Source organism: Leptopilina boulardi, unplaced genomic scaffold (genome assembly GCF_019393585.1).
Source record: "Leptopilina boulardi isolate dan_hultmark-lab unplaced genomic scaffold, ZJU_Lbou_2.1 LbouV2_213, whole genome shotgun sequence".
NCBI lineage: Eukaryota > Metazoa > Arthropoda > Insecta > Hymenoptera > Figitidae > Leptopilina > Leptopilina boulardi.
The window spans coordinates 1,683,706-1,701,042 of NW_026137767.1; the positions used below are offsets into that span (position 1 = coordinate 1,683,706).

Consider the following 17,337-nt stretch of genomic DNA (forward strand, 5'->3'; position numbering starts at 1 on the left):
TGGGAATGTATTTAACGTGGTGGTAACGAGTCTAAAAATAATGAAAAATTGGTAACGTAGTTTATGGATGGCCCCTAATTATTAATGCATTTTAAAAAATTAAATTCGAAAGACTACAAAGCTTTCTTTGTTATATGAGGAAGCAATTACTTTACTGTGAAATAAAAATATATGATATATTTTATACATAAGATACAATATTTGGAAACAAGACAAATATATATATATATATATATATATATATATATATATATATATATATATATAAGGAGAGAGAAAGAAAGACGGTAAAATGAAGTGATAAGAAATAAGAAGATAGAAAAAAAAGATAGGCTGACATAGGATAGTCTAAGTATGAGGAAGAAGGAACATTATAATGTAAACATGTAAAACTTGTCTGGTAATGGAGAGGTGGACACCATCGGTTGAAACAAACCACCAGCAACAATCTGGTCTTGTAACGATATCGTGCTTTAGTAACCATGTGTTTAATTCTCCTTGACTGTTTCGTCTTTCGTGTCGTTATTTATTTAAATTGTGAGAATTTTTATTCTATCTAGTCATGCATTATATTCTTGAATCATTATCGCTTGAATAGAAGGTTTTAAAATAACTTGAAAATTTCTTTTGTGGCATAATTTTATAACGTTTAAACGGTAATTCCAAGTGCTTTAAACAGTTTCAATTTACGACAATGGCCAGCTATGAGGATCTACAAAATGAATTTTACAGTCTCAGTGAGGATACTGAATGTTGGAAAGATTCTGGCAAGTTTTATTGAATAACTTTTTTTAAAATAGGTACTTATTGAATTAAAAAAGAAGTAAAGGAAATAAATAATAATTTGAAAATTTGTGCGATTATTCTTTATTTATAATATAACAAACAATAAATTATTTCACTATCTAAAAGTTTATTACTTATTTCGGTCTTCAAATTATTATCTCATCAGTAGAGATAAAATAAAAAATAAACGCATTTTAGTATAAGTAAATACACTACCGACGGAAAAGTATACAAACATATTTTTCTCTTTCACTTCTCAAAGACAGATGAAATTTTGAAAATAATTAAACCAGGAAAAAGGCTGTTTTGTTAATTTTTAATTAGATATTTGAGACAGTTTAAAATGAATTTTTAAAAATTTTTAATTGGTTAACTATATAAAATATTGCCTTAATTTATTCATAAGAAACAATTACTTTCAAATTAAATAATCTTACCTCAAAAATATTTTCTAGATATTTGATAATGTGCGTTATTCATAACTTTATTTATCTTTTTATTTTTATGTTTGATAGTTCTTTAAGTGATAAAAAGTTGAAATTTGTTTAAGGTAAATACCCTAGTTACAATCACATTTGCTCCAGTTAATAATAATAAAACAAAATCTTTATTCATCCAATGACAATAATATTTTCATATTGCAAATAAAGGAATTCCTTTCTGAAAAATATTAAGAAGAGATTCTGATTATAATTATGTAGTACTGTTGTCGGTGCAGTGCTAGTTCAAAATGACAAAATGATATCCCAGGACATCCATAAGATATCTTGAATATCCAGATGCTGTTAGGATTTATATCGAAATTTATAGGGGAGACTGGGGCTAAATGTTAAACTGTCAAAACCATTAAATTTCTATATCTCTCAAACAGAAATAATTACAGTGTCAAAATTTGGACTATAGACGGAAAGAAAAAATCTAAAGAATCCCTGGCGATTTTGATTAACCGAAAGTTAACCCAGCTGGGTTAAGTTTCGGTTAATTTCAGGTTATCTTTTGGTTTCTACAAAAAAGACTTAATAAATCGATTAAATATGAAGGAAAAATGCATTCTGAGAGGTAACTGGATGTTTATAGAGTTGATTCTTATCAAAATTACAATAAATAATGTAATAAATAATTATTTATTAAAGATAAATTTTGGCCTATGAATTCTCATCTAGTATTTAATGGACTTTTTTCAAATTTTACATTATAATCAATATAATCTGAACAAAAAATAGGTTTATATATTTTAAAGAAATGCAAATTACATCAATTACAATTATTATTAGTACTAATTAGTTAAAAATAATTAATATTAACTTTTGAACTAAGCTAAAATCAAGTTTTTAATTTTTTTCATTACCGTATGCGGTCGGTAAGGTAGTTTCTTTCAACTTTTCAGGCAATATTAAAATTCAACAAAATATTAATTATTTTTAAATATACTTATAGTACTAATAATAATTTAAATTGATGTACTTTGTATTTCTTTATAAATATAAACCTATTTTTTGTTAATTAATTAAGATTGTTCAACGGTCTCTGAAATTTTTTGGCATTTAATTATCGCCCTATAAAAACGGCACTGAACGTGAAAATGATAAACATTGATTTTAAAACACTATTTTCTCGAATTAAGAACACTTTTTATAAAATCGGACAATGTACCAAGATTTCTTATCTTATAATTTTCCAAAATCAGAAAGATTTTTCAAATCCACGCAGAAACGCGATCGTAAAATAGGAAATAGGAAAGAAGTAATAATGACAGCTGCGACTTTGTGCTCCCTGCATGCTTCTGCCATCTAATGGAGGCAAGACGTAATAAAGCTAAAATTATATTACTTTCCTACTTCCAATTTTACGATCGCGTTTTTGCATGGATTTAAAAAATCTTTCCGATTTTGGAAAATTATAAGATAAGAAATCTTGGTACATTGTCCGATTTTACAAAATTACTATTATACTGTATTAAAAATATTTCAATGAATATGAAGATTTAATATTTCATACATAGATTTCGTATTTAAATACAGTATTATAATTTATTTAACATTAATCAAAACTTTAATCATATTAATCTTTATTTTCTTTAGACTTTATTATAAGTTATTTCTCTGTTAATTTAAGATACAATATAAGATTATTCTTCAGAATGCCGTTTTCATCCATCATTTTAATATTCAGTATTAAAATATTTTTCAGTCTTTTTCTTTTGATGTAGAAGGGGTTTTGGTACCTAAAAAAATATTTCTCGAAAATTTAACATTTAGCCCCAGTCTCCCCTATACATAATGTATATTTATTTTGTTATTTATATTTGTGTTTTTCGACACCTATTTGAAACATGTGGAGCCTTCAATATGTACATAAAACAAAAATAGGTTCAATAGAGAAATAAATAAAAACAAAAATAATAGATTCAGTCATCCGTTTGAGGACTGTTGCAGGCATATTTTTAAAAACGACTCCATTCACAATAATATTAATGTACTTTTTATTTTCTTGTATATATAATTAGTAATATAGTAATTAAAAGTATGAGGTTAACAACGATATTTCGTAATGTTAAATTTTCAAATTATTTTGAAAACGTTATTATTCGAAAGCTATTTAAAATTAGATATTAAAATTTACCAAAAATATATGAATTACCTACTTGATTCTGATCGTAAAAAATTATGAAATTATTATAAGGGTATCTTTAAAATAATAATGGAATTGGAGAATTAGGTATTATTTAATATTAATTTGATAATAAGACTTGCCCCTACAGCACCGAAACTTTTCTAAAGATTCCTAAAGATTTATTTGAAACGTTCGGAATATTTAATTGCAATGTTTAGTGAAAATTGTGTAAAGATTTAAATTTTACACTTGAATAAATGTTTATCGCGAAACTTTCCTCCCAAGTGGCACGTAATATTACAGTAATATTACAGAAATATTACCCGGTAACATTACTATAATCTTACAGTGATATTAAAATGTCCGCCTCATGGTAATATTACCGGATAATGTTTTGCTGTAATATTAAGGCATTATTACTCTAATATTACAGTAACATTACAGTAATATTAAGGTAATAATACACGAGAATATTGCAGTAATATTAGAAGAATATTATTTCACGAAAAAAATGTTCCCAACCGGGGAATCGAACCCCGAACTCAAAGAACACAAGTCCAGAGTTTTACCAACAAGCCACACTGACTTACAATATATTTATGATTGTGATGCTTTATGAGTAACTCCCCAAGTAGAAATGTCCGTAGCTCGCCGTAATTAAACACCGGTATGGTACTGATCCAATACTGGCCGTCGGTATTGACTTTCAGTACTGGCAGTGTACTGACTAATACACCGAATCAGTACTATATCCAAGGTAAACAAATATTAAAACCAGTACTGGCAAAACACTGTCATTCACACCGAATCAGTACTATGTCGGTGGCAAAAAAACATTAAATGAAAAAGTCTTTAAATTATTCCAATAGGTAGAAAACGATGATTTTTTATTAAAAAATATGTTTATTAATTTCTTTCCAATACTTTCTCTCAAAATTTTTGATGTAATTGTAATGTATTATTATTATATATATAAAATATATTTGTTTGTATTAGTTAAAAATTTTGTGAGATAAAAAAATTCAAGAATAAATACATTTTATTTTCGTTATCAATAGATAATACGGTCTTCGAAATCAAAACTTTTGCATTAGGGTAAACTACTTCAAGTCAGCACTTCAAGCCAGCGCGGCTGTGCGGTATGCGTATCCGACTTGCGTTCTTAGGGTTTGGGGTTCGATCCCTCATGCGTGCGAGATTTTTCATTCTTAGTTTTAAGTGTTATAAGTACAATATTTGTTTATCTGTAATATTAATTATTAAATAATTAATTAATTAAGTATAAGTGCAAATTAAAAAAAATTAAATAGTATGAATTAAAAAAAAATTACAACACAAAAATATTTTTTGTAAATTAATTTATTAAAAATAATATAATTTAATTAACATATATGATAATTATTATTTTAATTTTTTATTATTAATAATAGTTTATATATTCTAAATTAAATTAACTATTATTACCCTCACATTACCTTTTCGTGGTAAAAATGGGAGTAATAAGCTTATAAGGATGAAATTTGCAATGGAAAGAGTAGTATTATATAGTATTTTGTAAAAAAATGAGATTTTAACTCCGGATGAGTACTTTACCAGTATTATGCCAGTATTATTCCAGTACTACGTTAGTACTGGTGAGCGAGACAAAATCAGTACTGGACAGCGTTACTAGCCAGGGCTGGCCCACTACTGGCCCAGTACGGCAGTGAGTACTGTTATACTGACTGGCAGTGTTGGGTCAGTACTATGCCAGTGGCACATTTCTACTTGGGTCAAATCAATCTGTAATATTACTGTCACATTACCGTAGTATTACAGTAATATTACTTGGTAATATCACCATCAGGCGGACATTTTAATATCACTGTAATATTACATTAATATTACCGGGTAATATTACTGTAACATTACAGTAATATTACGTGCTAGTTGGGCTGAACATTTATTCAAGTGTGAAATTTAAATCTTTACACAATTTTCACTAAACATTGCAATTAAATATTCCCAACATTTCAAATAAATCTTTAGGAAATCTTTAGGAAAGTTTTGGTGCTGTGGGGGTGACGTATATTACCTGCATTAGATTCGTTTTGAAGGTATATAATTAAAAAACTGTTTTTTCACAAAAAGGAAAATTTGAATAATTATGTCGTCCAGTTCTGTTTAATTTATTCAATCTCTTTTTTTCCCTGCATAAGGTTGTATTATATATGGTTATTTTACTGTCATTCATTTTCTTTGTTATTTTTACATAGTTAGATAGTTTTTTTTCAATCTGCGTTTTCTAAAATTAGGCATTTTGTTTAAAATACAAATTTTGTAATTTTCTTTAACTTTTATGGTAATCACTTTTTATGTTAGTGTAAAGTACATATATACATTTTTTGATTTGATTTCTATATGTAATTAAATAAATTTTATAAAAATTGTAAACCATAATACACAAAACTAGGAACAAGAATTTAAAAAAATGGATTTTTTTTTGACAAGTTCTTTAAAGAAATTTTAAAACATTTGAAATAATATTGTTATTTACGTTTTAAAAAAGAGAAATTTATTATTTTCTTTTATAAGTAGGGTAAATGCACTAATTGCGGCGTGATACGAGTCAAAACACCTTTGAAATAGAAAATTCGACATTTCTATTGTATATACTAAATTTAAGACTTATTAAACTAAAAGGTTATGTTATTTAGATGTTAAAAAAATGTTTAACTTTATAAAAATCGATTATTTAAACAAATATGAGAAATTAAAACTAATCCCGTAATTTTCTATTGCGGCGCGTTTGTATCAGTTTCGGTGTATCAATGTCGGTGACCAAAATTACGTGTATTTTGAAGATACTTTGCCCGCCGAAATAGGAACCAATGAAAATATTAAAAATGTTTCAATTACGGTGAGGGAAAAAATTTGATCTCAAATAATTTAATTAATAATTGTTTAAATTATTCACTGCGGTGTAAGAGAGGAAACGGTGTGAACAAGCAAGTAAACACTGACAGGCTTGGTATTCTGCCGTACGAAGTAAAAACTTGGTTAACTCATATTTTGGCGAAAAATGAGTTTTTGGTATCAATGGTATCAAACTTTTTTTTTTGGTATCAAACTCGACGAAGCCGAGTGCTGCAAATCTCACACTCGTATAATCAGATTTACACACGTGTATCATACAACATTTTTTGCAACACCCACCTCTAAAGTTAAGTACCTATTATGAAGAATTCCAACTCACTATTAGAATAATTTCGATTGTATAAAATTAAATAAATCAATCGTAGATCAGGAAAAATATCTTTAAGTAGTAGTGTATAAATTTAAAAGTAAAGTTCGTTTTTTAATTTTGTGGTTTTGTATGGTCTAAAACAATCCTTATATTATGTGAGATAATTTTCGGTGCGTAAAGTAAATTTCAGTGCGTAAAGTGAATCACTTTACACACCGTTTGAAAAAGAGCTTCATTACACACACTTTTCGGTGTGTAAAATTTAACTTTAGAGGTTAGTGTTGCAAAAATTAGTTTTTTTTATGTTGAAACCCATATGAAATCCCAGGTCTCACATAAGAATCCACATGGGATCCCATGTAGAACCATATGTGAAATTGGGACACGATTTGGAGTATGATTTCAAGTGGGAATTTACAATTTTGTTTTTACATAAGAAACCTAAATAGATTCCTACAATTTTTTTACTGGCATATTATTTTTGTCAATTCCCTACGTCAATTCTCTATATCATTTCCCATGTCAATTTTGTTCATAATAAAATGAAAAAATTGTTTTGTTCACTAAATCTATTAGAATTTTTATTTTTCATCCGATTGTGCTCTACCCAAATGAAAAAACTTGTACAAGAAAATGTACAAGTTCTTGTACATGTTCATTAATGAACTTGTATATTTACTTGTACATGTTCAAAAAATGTTCTTGAACAAGTTCAGCATCCGGAATTGAGACATGTTCTTGTACCAGAACTTGTACAAAATCCTGGACAAGAAAATATACTTGTACATATTTTTTTGTGCAGGTTTCATGTACAAGTACTTTTACATGAACACGTTTATGTTCTTGTACCAGAACATTTGTTTAAAAATGTTTTTGAAAAAAATTTGAAATTTTAATAAGTTATAATTGTTAAGACTCTTCACTTATGCATGCTAAAAATTATTGCGCAGCTATAAATGCTTAAGAAAGCTACTGTGCAGCCTTTAAAGTTTTTAATTTTTAATTTAAAAGACATAAATGAACATGTACAAGAACATGTACAATTTCTTGTACAAGTTTTTTCAGCCGGGTACTTGGGCTGAAAATTTTCGTAATTAAATAGAATATCGATAAAAAATTTAAAACATGTACTTTTTTTATTGTTTTGATTAAAAAAAATTAACAGAAGTTAGACAAGTATCTAAAAATGATCAAAATTTGAACTTTGATCAACTATAAGTCTGTCAATTTTCATTGGATTTTATTCTAAGACCGACGGTTCGAAAAGTAATTTAATTATCATAGCGGTATATTATTTATTATAATTGGACTAGCTAATTTTCCTACAGGTGAATTTAAATGATGTCAAACGTAGCTCGAAAATGCGTTATTTTTAGATTCAGGAAAATTGTACAAAGGAAAAAAATCCAAAATATATCTATTAATCGAAAAAAAAATGTTTCGTTCGTTCAACGCTGCCTAATGTTATTAGAATATATCATTTAAAATAATTATATTTCGGAACAGTTATAGTTGAAATTATTAAATTTCAGAAAGTTTTAGATGGAAAAATTTGAAAATAATTAAAAAAAAGATTTAAAATTTAAATTTTTGGTAATTTTATTTGCTGATTTTTAAAAATTTTAAGCAATTATTAAATTTTATAATATTTTTAATTGAAAAATAGTTTAAAATAATTGAATTTGTGAAGAATTTCATTAAAATTATTAAAAATAATTAAGTTAGAGAAAAATTTTAGTTAAAATTTGTTAAATAATTGAAATAAAGAAAATTTTAGGAAGATCTACATTGTATACTAAAAAAGACGTGTATTGTTAAAAAAATTTGTAAAAAAAAGTCGAAAAAGTTGCATCTTATTAAAATAAGTCGAAAAAAGTCGGAGGCCTGGTATATATTACTCCAGAAGTAGGTGTAGATGTAATATTACCCTAATAACACTGTCATATTGCATGTAAGATTCGTAATATTACAATAATATTAAAATGTTTGCCTCAAGGTTCTATTATGACTTTAGAAATGTGCAAAGAATGATTATTAGTCGTTTATTTAAAAAAATGTTTACTATTAATATTAAAAGAAAAATTTTCATTAAAAAAAATATATGTGCGAAGTGTTTGTTTTATCAATAAAATACTTTCGTTGCACTATATGAGAAATCATAATATTATATCAATCATTTCGTATTGTTACTTTCGTCATTCTTAACTCCGTGAAGCGCAGTCGCGCAGCAGTTTTATTGATTGATACTCACGACATTCGCGGGCAGAGGAGCGACTTGCACGCGCCATGCGTCGTCGTCTACACACCGTGTCAACGGGGCAAGGTAAAGCATCCTCTGTATTATGTCGTCACAGTGGTGACAGTGCTAGTGTTTGTGATAGCAAAATTCTCGTGCCAAAATAACATTGAGATAATAATAACTAACATCTGGACAGTTGCTTAAAGAAAAATGAAAAAGTGATCACGCCTCTCAAGACTATTTCAGACCATCAATGAAAACAAGGTTGAACTCTTGAGATAAAATAATCAAACAAGTAAAGTGAAAGTAAGTCAGTTTCTTCAGATTCTACAATTTCCAAGGATCGATGAGTACCAAAAGCGTTATTATCTTTAAAACAGATTGAAAATTTCTATAAAACAACCAAATTGTGAACAACAAGAATAAAAAAAAAATTTGTTGTGACTTTAACTGTCAATGATTATTATGAGTACAGAGTGTCACTGATAACATTGCCTGCATTACAAGCAGCCAGGTTGCTAATCTTTTTTATATTTTAATTCTTGTTGAGAATATCGGACTTGATAGTAATTTTTCTAGTCATTTAGTTACTGTCTTACAAACGTGATTTAGAAAACTGCGAAAATTAAATCGTCAGGATGAGTTTGCTATCACCAACAATAGACAGACTCCACTGTCTCGTAGATGAGGACGCAGATCACAACATGCTACAGGGTAATTTTAATTTTTTATTAAGAGCATGCTTCTTAATCAAATTCACCATCGTTATCGATTTCTGCACTGTAAACCCTATACTATAGGGTCTACACTATAGAGTATGCACTTTAAGTGCATTAAATGATATCGTCATGTCAGTCCTTTGGTTTCACGTAAATGTTAAAGAAATCAAAGTTTATATACGTAAATATAAATATATATATATGAAAAAAGGAAAAACTTATAAAAATAGTAAAATTATTATTGTTAATTAATAAAATAATTTAATTTATACTTTATTTATTTCTTTAATCTCTATTTTTATTTCATTAATATTTTATTATTTTAAGTAGATTTTACTATTTAGGGGGCGAGGTTAAAATGATAGGGTTTCCAAATACGTTGATGATTGGAATTGCATTTGAACCTTAAATCTTAAAAATTTATTTAAATTTCTTTGTTTGTCAAAAATAATTTTTGGACGCTAAACGTCGAATAAACTTTTCATTTCTATACTTTCAAGCGAGTTTTTTTTATTTCTAATCCACGTAGCACCTAAATATTCTACCTCAATATTGTAATATTGCTGATAAAATTGCAGAAAAATGTCAATATTGCAGAAATTTTAGGTGCTGTGGGGGAACTGACACCGAATTAATTAAAAAAAGGGCTGTCTATATTTATGAAATTTAAAAATATCTAAAATTAATTCTTAGACCTCAATTTTATAGAAACGAAGGTAAAACAAATAAGTGCATTTTATTAAGTTATCTTGTTTTCTAGTTTTTGTTAGTTTTGGACCCAAGCAACGAAAACCTGTTACTTAAGTAAATTTTAACGCTGAATTTGAATTAGCAGTCCGTTTTTCACTATACATTAGGTTTTCGAGATAATTTCAATTTTAATTTTTTGCAACAATTGTTACTGAAAATCGAAATATGTGACTTAGAAAAAAAAGTCGTAACTTACTTAAAGGTTTTTGGAGTTGCTGATTACGAATTCCAAGACAGATTTTAAAAGTTCAAAATGAAGGATCCAATTTGGCGGACGAAAATATTAAAAATCAAACGGATTTTCTTGAAACTTATTATTTCAAATTTGTGAAATCTGAATTCATATTCGTAATCAGAGACTCCAAAAAACCCCTAGAAACAAGTTTCAAGCGAATGTTATTGATTTTTAATTTTTCCCGCCATATTGGATCTGCCATTTTCAAATGTGACGTGTTAGAGAAAATCTAACGACAGATTCGAGTTCAGCGTAAAAAATACGTTAAGAAAGTTCTTACTTTTCTGGTTTCAGAAGTTGACCCGAATTTGTTTTCCTGTCCCAGTAGTCAAAAAACCATTTCATTTTAAAAACGTTTTTAGAACGTTTCATGTCCGCCAAATAATGTTCTGAAACATTTTAAGAACATGGATGTCCAAATAATGTTCTACAACATTTTTTGGCTGACATGAAACGTTCTAAAAACGTTTTAAGAACGTTCTTGGAACGAACATAGTTTTTTGCCCAGGAAGTTATTATTAATTTTAGTGGAACATTAACACATGCCAGTAAATGACTTATCAAAATAATGATAATTAAAACATGTGCTAAATTAGTTATTTTTAGGATTTATGGAGTTAAAAAACAATTCGTCGATTGAGGGCAGAAACACGCCAATTCAGGCGAATGTTGAGAATTACAAAATGACAATCTAAAAAATATTAGGGAAACCTGCCATTCCAGTGAAGATTTCAAAAACATGCCATCTCAGATGTCAAATTTTTGTTGATTGTTTTAGATTGGTAACACTTTCTTGAGAATGTTATATTATAGTTAACAAAATTTTATTCTTGAAATCAATATTAAAAATTAAGAAAAGTATAATTATTAATAATAAAATTATTATGGTTCTACCGACTTAATCATCAATATTCAACAAAATATTAATTATTTTGACTCATCAATTTTTCGTTTACAGTGTTACCAACCTAAAATAATCAACAAAAATTTGACATCTGAGATGGCTTGTTTTTGAAACCTTCACTGGAATGGCAGGTTTCCTTAATATTTTTTTTTAGATTGTCATGTTTCTCAACATTCGCCTGAATTGGCGTGTTTCTGCCCTCAATCGACGAATTATAGACTTAGAATTAGTATTCTAGGTATAAGTATAGCTGATATGTTAAAAATTAAATTATAAAAACTAAAAGAAACTACCATATGGATTAAACAAAAATATAGTCAAAACTTCTAGATTCTTAGTAATTTTTATATTAATGACCGATAAGACTGAATTATTAAAAATGACTTTCCCCTCTTTCAACCTGATTTAGCCAAAATTAAAGTATGAACCGGACACAAGGTTGTTTAAAAAATTATTTTTAATTTCAAATAAATATTTAACACTTTCAGGACAAATGTTGCTTTCAGGCAAAATGAATATTTTCTTATCTCATGTATAAGAGTTCCTTGATTTTAGAAACTGCATTTTGAACCAATATTTTTCATTTAATAAATTTCAAATTACAAACTCTGATGGTTTTGAGACAAAAAATTAATAATTAAACGAACTTACAAAAGAAGTTCGATCATAATATGATATGAATATAACTTGTTCGAAGATATATAACTTGTAGTACAAAGCAACGTATTCAGCAAAAATCCAATTATTCCTATAAATACAAAATTTCCAAACTTCCTTAGTATGGCTATGTAAATCTTTGTGTTTTATTCTATTCATTTTATTCAAATACGTATTTTGAGGTAAAGTATTTTAATGCTAGCTCTACTGAAAATCCCTGTACAAGATCTTGTACAATTTCCTGTACAGGATCAGCAACTGAACTTGTACAAGTTCTGACCAGTTTCTGTAAAGGAAAATGCATACGAATTTGGAACAAGTTCATATGTGAGATCTTGTACAAGAATGATACTTGTACAAGAAAATGTACATGATCTTGTACAATTTCATGTATAAGTACTTGTACATGAACACGTCCATGTTCTTGCACATGTTAATTCATGTTTTTCTTTACTAAAAATTAAAAACTTCAAAGGCTGCGCAATAGTTTACTTTAACCTTTACAGCTGCGCAATAGTTTTTAGCATGCATGAGTTACGAATCTTAGTGGTTAAAAATTATCAAAATCTCAAATTTTATTAAAAAAAAAAATTTTACAACTATACATGTGCAAGAACATGAACGTGTTCATGTACAAGTACTTATACATGAAATTGTACAAGATCATGTACATTTTCTTGTACAAGTATCATTCTTGTACAAGATCTCACATATGAACTTGTTCCAAATTCGTATGCATTTTCCTTTACAGAAACTGGTCAGAACTTGTACAAGTTCAGTTGCTGATCCTGTACAGGAAATTGTACAAGATCTTGTACAGGGATTTTCAGTAGGGAGCACCCCAAAAGCGTAAATATAATTTAAAATGTGTTTCAGGTGTGTAATAATGCGTTTAATTAATTAACAGTAATTTCAGGATTTATAAGTTTTTTTGTCAGCGAGTTGTTAAACTGCGCATGCGCTTCATGAACGCGCGACACATTTTACAAAACTCTTGAATCAAAACATCCAACTGATTACTGGAGAACTTAGATTGACACCATTCGTGAATTTCACAAAAGTTTTCTTCTAGTTTTTGTGAAAAACATTCTTCAAATATTTGATTCTATTTTAACTTATACTAAACTCCTCTCCGTATCCGATATTCCGAAACTAGTTTTGTAAAATATACTGATATAATGTTTTCCGTGTAGTTTTTCGAAAATTAGACTATTTTAAAAATATCGATCAGATTTTGAAAGGTGAATAGATACACTTTTAGAAAAAATATTGGTTTTTGCATTATTTAAAAAAAAAAATAATTATTTGAACAACTGAAGTGCAAAAAAATTGAAGAAAATTGACCAATTAAAAAAATCACAAAAATTAATTATAAAATAGATTTTATCTATTAATATTTATTAAAATGGGTGTTTATATAAAATTTTACAAATTGAATATGTATATGAGGCATTTCATATGAGAATACGGGGTCATATCTCGGATTTTTCTCAAAATTCGGTAAATTGTAGTGATAGTGGTGCTAAATAAGTGTAAAAATTTTGAATTTGAAATTTTAAATATTTTTCGAGATATTTACAATAACAAATTAGAGCAACATTTTTTTGTTTTACTTCACGGAGAGAAATAGTTGGTACGGGGTACTATCTAGATAGTACCAGGTACCATATTTGATCTTACATATACGGACAGCAATCTACATTCTATCAGTTACTATCCAGATTGTACGGGGTAATATCATGATTGTAGTGGGTAACATAACCATACTTTTTGTAACATCTTTGATAGTACCGAGTAGCATAACGATAGTACCGGATAACATCTACTTTTTACCATCTGAAGATCATAAATTCTTACCATCTATTTCTCTCCGTGTTATAACTTTTTCCCTTCTAAAAATAGAGAAAAATGTTGAGAATGTTTTTTACGCAAAAGACCTTAAACTTTTAGAAAAAAATTATTTTTTAAAAAAAATATTAATTTTTAAACAATTTGTTTAAAAAATAAAATTTGTTTATAACTTTTAAACATGTTCTCCCTCATTTTTAAGCGCGAAAAAAATCATGAATATTGTTTAAGTTATAATAAATCGATGGTTAAATTTTTGAGATGGCATTATTTTTTGTTTTCAAGATATTAATTAATTAACTAACAAAAGTTAATAAATAATGAAATATTTTACGAACAAATAAAATAAGAATAATTTTAAAAATACCATTCCAATGCTTATCGAAATCCGCATCCAACGAGCCCTAGGGGAGACCGAGGAGGAAAGTAACAAAAATCAGTTTTTTTATGCTAGCATTAAAAATATTTGTCGGATAAATTTGTCCAATATATTAAATGAAAGCTTGGACATTCACCTTTTAAATAAAATTTGAATTAAACATTTATATTAAATTGACAGTTCACAGTATAACTTTTACGCAAGCTCTTCATCTGTTACTTTCCTCCTCACCCCCGAGGAGGAAAGTAACAAGCTCCTAGGAGGAAAGTAACAGTATAAAATTATGTAAAATTCTTTAGACTAATGACTATTATTAATTAGAAATATTTTTATTAGGAACACATAAAAGTTTAAGTACACTTTATACTTATTTGGCACATATTTTGGACATATTTAGCACATATTTCGAACATTTTATGAATTTAGCTCATTTTTTTTCTTAAGGGCAAGTCCAACATGTGAAATGTAAACAAACATGAAATGTAAACAAACCATGCACATTTTTTCGCAGTTCTCATTTGAGTAGAAAATAAAAATTTGTCGTTTTCTTTATGGAAATGGTAAATTAATGTATTAATGTTGGTTACTATACTTTATTTAACTAATTATATGAAAAAATAAGTACAATTATAATGAAATGAAAAGTGCACTGAATTAGCAATTTTTTGAAGGTTTCGAAAAAAAAACCATTTGAGTATATCTGAGGCACGGACGTTGAGCGCCTAGGTGGGAGAAGAATGTTGAGCCATTGGACGGTCACATCTTGGAAAGTGTAAAATTCTGAAATTCTACCACTTCTCTCACTTTCTCCCACCTAGGTCCTCAACGTCCGTGCCTCAGATATACTCGAATGCTTAAATTTTTCGTAACCTTGAAAAAATAGGTATTTCAGTGTACTTTTTATTTCATTATAATTATACTTATTTGTTCACATAATTAGTTCAATAAAGTATAGTTACCTAGTCTAATATATAAATTTACCATTTTCACAAAGAAAACGAAAAATTTTTATTTTCTACCCAAATGAGAAGTGCGAAAAAAATGAGAAAATTGCTAATTCAGTGTACTTTTCATTTTATTATAATTATACTTATTTGTTCAGAAAAGTTGTTAAAAGAAGTATAGTAACCTAATACAATATATCAATTTACCATTTTCACAAAGAAAGTTACAAATTTTTATTTTCTATTCAAATGAGAACTGCGAAAAAATGGGTATGATTTGTTTAGATTTTGAACAGTTTTTTCGCAGTTCTCATTTGAATAGAAAATAAAAATTTGTAACTTTCTTTGTGAAAATGGTAAATTGATATATTGTATTAGGTTACTATACTTCTTTTAACAACTTTTCTGAACAAATAAGTATAATTATAATAAAATAAAAAGTTCACTGAATTAGCAATTTTCTCATTTTTTTCGCACTTCTCATTTGGGTAGAAAATAAAAATTTTTCGTTTTCAATGTGAAAATGGTAAATTTAAATATTAGACTAGGTAACTATACTTTATTGAACTAATTATGTGAACAAATAAGTATAATTATAATGAAATAAAAAGTACACTGAAATATGAATTTTTTCAAGGTTACGAGAAATTTAGGCATTCGAGTATATCTGAGGCACGGACGTTGAGGACGTAGGTGGGAGAAAGTGAGAGAAGGGGTAAAATTTCAGAATTTTACCCTTTCCAAGATGTGACCGTCCAATGGCTCAACATTCTTCTCCCACCTAGGCGCTCAACGTCCGTGCCTCATATATACTCAAATGGTTTTTTTTCGAAACCTTGAAAAAATTGCTAATTCAGTGCACTTTTCATTTCATTATAATTGTACTTATTTTTTCATATAATTAGTTAAATAAAGTATAGTAACCAACTTTAATACATTAATTTACCATTTTCATAAAGAAAACAACAAATTTTTATTTTCTACGCAAATGAGAAGTGCGAAAAAATGTGCATGGTTTGTTTACATTTCATGTTTGTTTACATTTCACATGTTGGACATACCCTACCGAAAGAGAGGTACTGGAATAGTACTGAATTGGACTTGGCTTGAGTTCCACTTCAGTACCACTACCTGATAACCCATAAGAAGACATTTTTAAAGTACTTTAACAATAGTTTTAAAGGTATGTTAGAACAGCATAACGTCTCTCACGATATCCGTGTAAAACAGCAAAAAAACATAATAGTTTGTAGAAAATTTCAGTTAAGTTTGGAAATACAATAGACTCCAAAGTCCTTTGTTGAAGGATTACAATTTTAACCCGAGTTTTATTGCTTAAAAAATTTGTAATTTTAATAACTCAACTTTAAAAAATATATATTGAGATTCGTTAATATTTCCAGATTATGAATATCTAAAATTTATCATAAAATAATTACATTTAAAAAAGTTATAATTTATCTCGTATACCTTAAGTTTGATAAAAAAATGGACATCATTTTTGAATTTAGCTGCCAAAGGAAATATCATATGCATAATAATGTATGAAAATAATATAAATCCATGAAAAACAAATATAATATTGAAATAAATATAAAGTTTTAGTTTAAACATATTGAAAAAGCTAGTCGCTTTTCACTTTTATGAGGGTATTAACGGTAACTCGACCCTTTTCGCAGGCAAATTTCCCAGTTCCATTTCAGTACCAAAATGCACCAAATTAGTACTGAATTGGTACTGAGATCTCAGTTCCAATTTCCCAGTACCAATCCAGTACCACCCTTCCGGTAGGGTACCCTTAAGGATATTTTATGCTTACCTAGATCACAGGTGTTTCTTAAATAAATCTCTGTTATTCGTAAAATTAAATACGATTTGCTTCAATCATTAGTTAAAACATGGACAATATCGACAACAGGAGAAAAGTAGCGTGTTACTTTCCTCCTCGGTCGATTTTTTCTTGTATGTCAACAAAAAAGTTAAAACTACACAACTGTTAAATTGTTTGTTTAAGCACAACTTAAAGACAGATAATAA

The 17,337-nt window shown here is 27.7% G+C and overlaps 1 protein-coding gene across 2 annotated transcripts in view; it reads left to right on the plus strand.

Annotated features, from left to right (window-relative positions):
• The first annotated feature begins 412 nt into the window (after positions 1-412).
• LOC127278958 (uncharacterized) overlaps positions 413-17,337 on the plus strand; it is a 38,692-nt gene continuing 21,767 nt past the window's right edge. Inside the window, exon 1 of one of the 2 annotated variants that reach the window (XM_051300940.1) lies at positions 413-767. In XM_051300940.1, coding sequence (XP_051156897.1) covers positions 695-767 — 73 coding nt within the window. In that variant the 5' untranslated portion in view covers positions 413-694. Of the gene's footprint in view, positions 768-8,892; positions 9,579-17,337 lie in introns of those variants that run through there. The other variant, XM_051300939.1, reaches the window with a different exon arrangement.